Genomic DNA, 9951 nt, shown 5'->3' on the forward strand with positions numbered 1-9951 from the left:
GCTTTCCATTACTTGGTTCTTAACATTTTTACACAGATTCTTCCAACCATCAGAAAATATTAACATTTTTTTTAGAAATCATTTTCCAAAAGTCATTTTCAGTGAAACAACTTAAATAAATGTGAAATAAATAATTTTACAAAATTAAATTCTAAGTTGCTATGGAAAATTTTATACTTGTAACTGTAAAAGTTATTTGTCTTTTATTAATTACAAAGTTGACTATAATGTTAAAAAATAATATTATCTAATACAATATTTTTAAATAATTAATAAAGTTACCATATTTCAAACTTAAATGTTTAATAATATTCGTCTGTTTTAGAAGTAAAAAGTTTCTTATCGTTTCTATCAGTAGCTTTTTGTAAAATTTTAGAATTATATATAATTATTTCTTCATGCATTCAGTTATTATAATTTTATTATAAATTATTAAATTTTAAAACTTTCATGTAACAAAAATCAATTTAAAACATTCTATGTTAATAAAAAATTTTAATTTACTATATTTGAATTAATATATTGTATTATTATATAATATTTTCGTCTTAAATATTCTCGTATAATTATGTTAATTAGAAATATGTGTTTTTCAAATTTTATATTAAATTTATTTTAAAGTCGAGCTCAAATTTATGTTAAACTCGAAATAGTTTAATATTGAATTATTTCAAATTTAGATCAATTTAATTATTACGAATTTTGATTTTATCAAACACCAACAAACATTCCAACTGAGTGTGTTTTACCACATCTAATTAATTTTGACAGCAAGGTACTGTTTTTTACAGTTTTACAGAAATAATGATTTCCAGTTTTTACCCCAAAAATCAGTAGAAGAGGTGAAATTAAATCCTGAAGGTTTTAATTTTACCTGGTCCTCCCATTCCCACGTAGAACCCCAAATGACAAAATCCCACGTGGTATTTACTCACTACATCTGCGTGTCGGATGCCAATTTCTGCTTCTTTAATTCCATTCACTCGCACGTGCTGGACCCCACACACGAGTCACTTGATCGTCTACGTGGCATAAAATTTATACGTGGCACTCTCAGATACATCCTCAAGGCGCCGCAGAGACTTGTAAGAGACCTTTTCCTTTTTGGTTAGTTTCCTTACAAAGAAGTTGAATGTGTTCTGTTTCCTCTCTTTTGATTTTCTTTTTCCCTTAGTTTTTGAATTTTTGTTTCGTTTTTCCCTCTTTGGGATGGAATTAGGGAGAGGCTTACTTTCGAGCTCGTGCGCTTCGCCAACGGCAGATGCGGCAGAGGATGCGTTGGCGGCGGATCGGATGGATATGGAAGCGGCAGAGATATTGGCCGCCTTGGCGCATTCGAAGAAGCGGGTTGCTGTTTCCGTCTCCGCTGAATTTGGCGCCAAATGGGGATGCAAAGGGAGGAGACTGAGGAAGCGAGCCAGTATCAGTACTGAGTCACCGCCTTCTGGCGTCGGTTCGAACCCGGTTCAATCCGTTTCGGATCTCGCTGAGGTTGGTGAATCAATCTAATTTTATCAATATATATACTTGAAAGGATAGTTTTATCGATATTTTCGATTTATTTATCTATTCTATTCTATTTTAAGAAAAAATTCTGATATTTTTTATTTAGTGGCTTTTCACTGTGTCTGCCCGGAATTAGTGATTTAAATTACCTTTTGAAAGTGATGCTCATAATTGAAAATGTGGAAATAATACATACCAAAAGAAGTTAATTCTTTTTGCTCAAAAACAAAATTATACATTTTGATTTTTTTCATGATACTTGAAATTTCATTTGATAAAATGAATCTGTATTGTGAATGCTGGAAATGTCATTTTGAATAGTAAGAAAAAAATTCTTTTACTGTTAATATATTTAATTAAATATAACCAACCACTCAAATAACTTACTGATTTTCTTATAATCTGTTAAATTCTTGATCTTATCGATGTTAATATGTCAAATGCGATGCAAGAATTTGAAGATAATAGTGGAAAATATCTTAATGTTGAACACTTTGTAGTTTTGTCAGCTTTTATTTCACTTTTCTATTTCTGGGATTTAAAGGAATTAAATTATACGCGGGAAGAAGAAGAACATAGATAAACTAGTAAGAAACTGGTGGCCATAGAAAATTTTCTAATTTTAGAATGTTAGAACACAAGTAATAATCATTGATATGGAAAATGTGGTTAGCTAAACCTGTTGGGTCTTTATTGGAATTCTGATGTGGTTAGCTAGACAAGTTATCTTGTGTCTTAATTGGACGAAGTGATCTGTCACCAAGTGGCACTATTCTTATAAGTGAGAGTGACACTATTTTATGCAGGACTTGAGAACTATTTTTGTTTATAGCAGGATCAAGCTACAATAGGCCAGGAGCAAAGTCAAGTGATAAGCACATCTGTAGTTATTGAATCGGTAGTAGCTGAGTCGCTTAATGCGAGTCATCCTTGCGCTGAAAGATACCCATCCAATGGGGTGCTGAGGTCCAGTCAGAATTTAACCAAGGTATTAACTTGTTTGATTTACCATTTTGCTTTTCAAATGCCACTATTTTTGACTGATTGTTCTTTATCAGGCTGAAAAAGAAACATGTAGATTGCGTAGAATGTTAACCCATAAGGAGTCTGATTGGCAGATGATTCATGAAAGGCCGGTTGGTTGTGTTTGTGATATGTTGCATTTTTTATTTATATGTTTATTTTTAGATTTTATTAATCTACTTATACTGGTTCCTCACTTTAACTTTAGATATTATTCAGCACTGTGGGAATATCTGAGAAAGATATTTGGGAGGATAGTCAGCTGAATGAAATGACAAGGAACAATGCTCTCATAAACCCAGTGAAGACTGAGCAGAATGCTGAATCAGTCAGATCAAGTCCTGCAGGTGCAATAAAACACATGTCAGGTGGTGGGGGAAGGTCAAGACAGAATTTATCTGAGGTGGAACAACCTTTTATTTGATCTTCTTTCTTTAAGATTGATCTTTATATTTCGTCTGAAGCTTTTTCTATCAGGCTGAAAAGGAAGCACGGAGATTACGTAGAATATTAGCAAACAGGGAGTCTGCTAGACAAACGATCCGCCGAAGGCAGGTAATTGATTTATTGCATGTTCAGTTCTGTTTGCTTTTAGATTATATGTTACCTTGTTGTCAGTCTCCATTTGTTAAGTTACCTGTATCTTTTACTTGCTTTGACTGTAATTTTTTTTTAGTCTAATGAGAATGTCTCTGAAATTTATTTTGAGAAAGCCTTATCCATTTCCGTTTCCCTTTTTTCCTTCATCTAATTTAAAACCACGACTCTTATGGCACAATTATACTGCCTTCCCCTTGTCACATTTCTTGAAATGACGTACTGTGAATGATTGCTCAGCTCGTCAAAGGGAGATTGAAACCTTAGGACTTGTTAGAGAGACATAGATCTTTTTAGGGTTTTCTTTTCTGATAAAAAATTTGCTTAGTGTTTTATTGTTTTGTATGTCCTTTTAAATAAGGATCAGTCTTATTACATAGAGAGAAACCTATTCTTAAAAGGAAGTTACGTGATGGATAAGTAGTTTGTCCTAAAATGAGTATGCAAAAGTTTGTTTTAGTTTGAAAATTATATATAAGCATAAGTATCTGTATTTTCTTTTGTGGTTTAATTGTGAATTTAAGTAACTTACTGGCTCAGCTGGTGCCCGGTAAACTATGACACCATCTCAATTAGTAATTTTGCTGGCATCCTTACCGCTGTTTTCAAATTCAACAATACTTTTTGGGGGCTGTGCTTGCTACAACTCAGTAAATTGTTATTGGGATCTGTTGGGATTGTATTCTTAGAAAAACTAAAAGTCCTTAAGGTTGATCCTTATACCCATATGAGATGACCTTCTCCAAACATCCTACATTAGTGAATACCCGAATAGTACAATTGATAGAAAGTAGTTCCTGGTTTTTTTTAGTCACGTTAATTATTTAATGATGGATGCTTAAAAATGCATTAATTATTTTTGTTGGACAGGACATTATATTGTAGGCATTTTCTTATCTGCCTTGTCAGTTTATGCAAGTGATTACTTGTACAAGTGGCAGATGCCCTCTAATTGTCCTAAGATCTTAGGATTTACTAATATCAGACCCAAGATATCTACCTTGTATGGGTATCTGTATGAGTCTGTGTTTGGTTCTGGAAAAATCTAAGGCGGAATCATGTGTTGTGAATGCTAGAAGTTGAATTTACTGGAATGGCAATTGTTAGGTGGTGCTATTCTATGTCTATCAAGTCTAAGGTTTCTTAGGGTCTTATCTTCCAGTTGGCTCCTACACATATTTCCAGTTAGTTTTAGGTTGGATGCTTAACAGAAAGAATGTTTTGCCTACATTGCTTGGGTCAACATGTGCTAGTTGCAACATTGCATGTATTACTGTTAAGCAAGTCAAATTATAATATCTAAACTTCAGCAAACTTTTTCATAGGTAATCTTCTTCTGGTTTAATTGCTCTCCAAAGTTGAATTATGGTTAACTACTGCTGAGTGTTACTTATGGCTGAACTTTTTTTATTCAGGCTCTCTGCGAAAAATTGACCCTGAAAGTTACAGATTTAACACAGGAGAATGAAAATTTGAAGAGGGTAAGTGGGGCTTCTTCAGATAATTGTATTTACATTTTATTTTTACTTGACTTTTCGGAATTGTAGAGTATATCTGTTGTGCTAGAAGTTTTAAAACAAATAATCAAACGAAGTTTTTAGGTCTCTACCCTTTTGAACTCTTTGGTTGTAACTTTTCATTCTAAGATAAATACACGAATAGGTTTCTTGGTTGTTATTGAATTCATGTTAATATTGCATGGTAACTTATTCACTTTTGATTACATTCCTACTGAGAAGGCAAAAGAGTTGGCCCTGCAAGAGTATCATTCTCAAGATAGCGCCAATAAGCACCTGAAGGCAGAGGTAACATATATGATTGTTAATGCACCTTTCAATTTTGAAAGTACTTCACATATTTGACATTCTTTTGGTCCTGAAAAGTGACCATTTTCGGCATATATATCTCTGCAGATGGCTAAGGCATTGAAAGCTGATGAAGGGAAAACTACTGCAGAGCTTCAGTTAGATCATCATATTTCTGGTCCATCTGGAAACTATCCATATTTCTTTTATAATCAACATCATTTTCTCCCTTTTGGTTGGCCTTCCAGTGTTCAATCTTCACATCCTGTTCAATCACAATGTGGCCAAAATGCCATTTTTGTTCCATCTAGCATTTCCTCACCAGCTAATGGTAGGCTTGATTCATCTTTTAATCAAGAAAGCCCCATAAACGTGAATGGACCTAAGACTGCCTTATATGTAGTGCCCTACCCTTGGTTTTTTTCTCTTCCTGATCAACGGAGTGGACTGCATCCTCAGCCTTCTTGTGGCACAATAGATATTGAAGATGAAACTTCTGTGAGTAATCATTTTAACGCTGGGTGTCATTTGAAACCTGTCATGAACGAGAAGTTTAATTCCTCTTTACCGGTAGAAGTTGAAAAAGAGGCTTATGAGCCAATTGAAGCCAGTCCTAATAGCAAGAATTGTACTTCAGTTAAGCTTCCTGCAGATGTTGGTGGTCAGTGTATGTCCTACATTAAAGAAGAGGTCCTTCTGCCTGGACCTCTGTGTTCTGCAGGGACTACATTTGAGAATAGAACAGATCATGTTGTCAAGACTGAAGAGGCTCCTATAGGAGCATTTCATTTTGTTGGTGCGTTGCCAGAAGAGAACAAAGAATCAAAAAGTTATACGAGTAAGAAAGTACTGGATGCAGTGGCTGCTGCTGAGGCAAGAAAGCGGAGGAAAGAACTTACAAAACTAAAAAACCTTCATGGCCGACATCGTTCACCATTGAGTTTGTCGGCAAAAATCTAGACAGTTGTGACTATGGCTGCAAGCATATCTCTCAGTCAATTTTCAAGCTTGAGGTATTTTTTCTCAGGCTTTCCTTTTTCCTTTTTTAAGGACAGATTTACATTCCTGTATTTTGTTTTTTCATTTAGCTTAACAGATAAATAATCTTTCATTATTTTTTTTTTCTTTTTCTTCCCGGGGTGTTTAAACTTAAGATTTAGATGGGGGATGGGTACTTTCCCCCATTTCAAAGGCTTTTAACTTGGAACAAGGCTGCAAAATAGTTTGCATTAGTTGCAAATTTAGCCAGATATTTTGTAACATATATGCTGCAAGTTTTTCACCCTCTTGCAGAACAAAGGCATGTACAATTCCGTGATCGAGATATTCAAATCTTCTGGTTGATTTTCAATCCTACATTCTTTTCCCTTTTTCTCTTCATTCTTGCAAAATGATGCGTATATTGTGCTGTTGACACTATAGATATACCTTTCGTATGCATGTGTAATATAGCCCTCAAACATTTTTCGAACATAAAACACTCTTGAAATTTAAGATTCTGTACTGAAATTCATATTTCTGTTCCATTGAGAGATGGATGTGCATATGGAAGGATGGCTGAGCCTGTCAATGCTTCATGCCAGTTCTAGGATGTGTTTGGTTGGGTTGAAAAGCGAAAGAGGAGAGAATGGAAAGTCGAAAGAAAATGAATTTTGAGTGTGTTTAGTAGGGAAGAAAAGTGAGAGAAAGAAAACAGGAGAAATAATCATTTTTCATCCTAATGTATAGAATAGAAAATGAATGAGATGGGTATGTTAGTTTAAAATTATAATTTTTCAAATGTTTTATTTTCTTTCTTTCATTTTTCAATTCTATCAAGTAATGGATGGAATTTTTTTTTTCTTCTTTCTATTTTTTCTGCCTTTCAATATTCCATCTTTCTAATTTTGTTTTAAGTAAAGCCTTGGAGTTTGAACAGACATATGTTCGCTAGCCACCAATTAGTAGGCCTATGGTCATGCTATTGTAACCAAGCTAAAATATGAGCATTAGGTACTCAGAGCTTTGATTCCTATACCGTGTTCTATCTGTATCTCAAGTGTGAATGTCAGATACAACGATAGGTTTGAATAGATGCGTTCATTTTTGAGTTTTTTCCGTATATTTGAATGGTCTTTGGAGGGTCATTACCACGTATTTGTGTTTAAAATGCATCCGAGGTCGGCTGCAGGGGTTCCCTTTGTAAAAGGACAAATATCTTGTTCCTAATAGTAAATGTATTCGACAACAACTGGCATATATTGAGCAGTGCAAGAGATCAGATTAATGTATGATCATTATGCAAGGCCACGAATGAACGTAGGCTGACATATCTCACAATACAAAAAGAGCAAATGAAACGCACAGAATTTATCGTGTCATCGCTGAGCTTAATACTTTAGTTTAGGTGAATCGCCTATCTACATGTGAGCCTCTGTCAGAATCCATAGCGCACCATTTTGAATTACTTCGTCCATTGGCCAATTGAAACATGGAAACAGGTAAGGTTCGTTAGCATCAATTGTGGTTTGGACTTAACTTTAGCCCATGTTTGGATAGGTGGGAAGGGGAGAAGAAAGGAAAGGAAAATGACGCAAAGGGGGATTTTTTTTTTTTTTTGGATAGATTTAATAATTTAGGTTAGGGGGAGCAAGGGAAATTGAGTAACTTTTTTTTTCTCAAGTTAAATTTTGTATTTACCTCAATTTCGGAAGAAGTTAGGGAACTGAAAGTAAAACAAAATTTTAATACGTGGAATGTTCTTTTTCTTCTTTAATTTTTTATAAATAGTTTTATGAGATGGTTATGATCCTAAAATTCATTATAATTAATTATTCCTTTTCATTCTTTATCCAGATAAAATTAAAAATGAATGTAATGATTTACTTTCTTTTAACTTTCCATTTTTTACTTAATTTTAGTGTTACTTTTAGTCTCCTTCAAGTTTTAACCCATGTTTGTATTAAGTCAAAACAAAAGAAAGTAAGGAAAGAGGTATCATTTTCCTTCTTTGGATTTTTGTTTTTATTTGGTAACAAATAATCACTCAATTATTAGTAAGGTTTTAGTTAAATCATTTTCGTAACACCTCCGATCCAGCTTAGGAGTTTCGACAAAGTCGAATGCATTACATTTGATCATTTCGATCATCGAAGTAATTCTGTAAAGTTTTTTTTTACTTTGATTCGATTTTTTTAAGTCAAATTTATTTAGTAATTCAAATTACAATAATATTAATGTGAGGATTTGAAAAATGACTAAGAGTTAGAGGAAAATATTTATTCAAAACTTTTAAGTATTTTATAAAGCAATGGAAAACAAAAGATAGTTTTCTAAGCTGAATGACATGCAAATATTAAAGTAATATTAAAATGGCATGCATAAAATAAATAAGTTAAAAAATTTCAAACCTAATACATAAAAATGAGAAAATACTAAATAATTACAAACCCAAAATAAACGATTAAGGAAAATTTTAATAAAACTTAAAAAAAATGGCTTGCTAATTCGAGGGTCCTTTGATGCCATTCTGAGTCTTAGTTCTCTACGCTACCTGAGAAATAAGGAAAAGGGGGAATGAGCTTACAACGGCTCATTGAGACACTAATCTTGAACCATTTATATAATCAATCGAACAGTAAAGTACTTAATTCATAGCATAATAATAATTTAAGCATAATAAGAGGAACATTAATAAATCAATACATATACAAATATAATTATGATGCAATTTTACGTTTTAATTTAATGGTTTAATTTCCTATCCATCCATCTGAATTGTCATCAAGCATTGCTCGACACATCATCTCACATAATACATGACAATAATTGATCATCCTGGATTTGTTTCCAGTGACGATGGTTGCTCACTGGTCATCTGTGACGATGACTATTACTACCACCCCGGTTTGGTCCTGTTTTGATGGTGTTTTAAAATGACCATCCCATCCTGTCTGGTTTAGATGGCTTTACACATAAATTATCATTCAAGTCAACCTGATTTGGTGGTTTTTTAGCTTACCATCTTGGATTATCCATTTTGGATGACAATGCTACCTACTTCGTGCAGTACTAACTTTCGATTTGGACTTAAATTGCTATTGTCTTCTACGGAACTCCTCCGTCCTCCATTCTTAGCTTCGTATAATTATGCACATAAACTTAACATATTTATGCTATTTATCATCAATTGATGCAACATTCAATATCTCATGCTTTAACATTAAAAGGCATGTGTCCATGATTCATTGATCTCACATGTATACACATATATTTTGTGTGCGTAAGAAAAATAGTATCACATGTTCAATGGTTTGCATATATCATATATAGGGTTTGCATATAACTCATGTATAGAATTCACATGTAATATATATAGGGTTCGCATATTTGAATACAGGATTCGCATATTTAACCTAGGGTTCGCATGAAACAAATTAGTGACTTCTAATTCAACAATTAGTTGTACATAATGGCCTAAGTTTAGATCCACATCTGATTTGAGGACTTAAAAACCTTAGGTTTAGAGAGATTGATGATCTACTCAAGAAGAGAGGGATGATTTTGAAGATTTAGAATTCCTTAATTGAAAATCGATTTAATAATAAAAGAGAAAAGAAAAGAACTCAAGAGTTTGAAAGAATTTTGTAATAAGGGTTTTGAAGGAAAAATAGAGAATAAATAGAAGGAAGGAGGATAAATTCTATTAGGATTTGGAAAGGAGCAATTTGAAATTAAAATTAGGATAAGAAGATAAAAATGTGATGGAATTCTAATTGGGGTGGATTTCTAAACTTTATTAACCTTTAGGGCGTCATTATAATTTCTCCAAAGTTTGAGGGCGACCTACAATTTCCTCACTTTGGTCGAATTTAAAAGGGAAGAGAAGGAAAGAGGCGTGAATTAATCTTAAGTAAGGAGAGTGGAATAAGTGATGTTTGGCCATTGGGCTAATGCCCATTTTATAGTTATATTTTAACACTTTTAATATAAAAGTTATGTTTAAGTTTGCTCTTGTAAATGTAGAAAAATTAAGGAAGAA

At 33.2% G+C, this 9951-nt stretch overlaps 1 protein-coding gene across 1 annotated transcript; it reads left to right on the plus strand.

Moving 5' to 3' along the window:
- Window positions 1–905: 905 nt before the first annotated feature.
- LOC108458699 (uncharacterized) lies at window positions 906–6702 on the plus strand. Its single transcript, XM_017758101.2, has 9 exons — window positions 906–1107; window positions 1220–1491; window positions 2339–2494; window positions 2565–2642; window positions 2738–2932; window positions 3007–3084; window positions 4542–4607; window positions 4866–4931; window positions 5040–6702. The coding sequence occupies exons 1-9, from the start codon at window positions 906–908 to the stop codon at window positions 5889–5891; spliced, it is 1965 nt and encodes a 654-aa protein (XP_017613590.1). The 3' UTR covers window positions 5892–6702.
- Window positions 6703–9951: the final 3249 nt, after the last annotated feature.

Source organism: Gossypium arboreum, chromosome 4 (assembly GCF_025698485.1).
Source record: "Gossypium arboreum isolate Shixiya-1 chromosome 4, ASM2569848v2, whole genome shotgun sequence".
Lineage (NCBI taxonomy): Eukaryota > Viridiplantae > Streptophyta > Magnoliopsida > Malvales > Malvaceae > Gossypium > Gossypium arboreum.

Coding starts and splice junctions, on each gene's coding strand:
- LOC108458699 (XM_017758101.2), top strand. CDS start 906: ATGACAAAATCCCACGTGGTATTTACTCACTACATCTGCGTGTCGGAT. Junction 1,108..1,219: donor AAGAGACCTTTTCCTTTTTG/GTTAGTTTCCTT, acceptor GGATGGAATTAG/GGAGAGGCTTACTTTCGAGC. Junction 4,932..5,039: donor ATAAGCACCTGAAGGCAGAG/GTAACATATATG, acceptor ATATCTCTGCAG/ATGGCTAAGGCATTGAAAGC.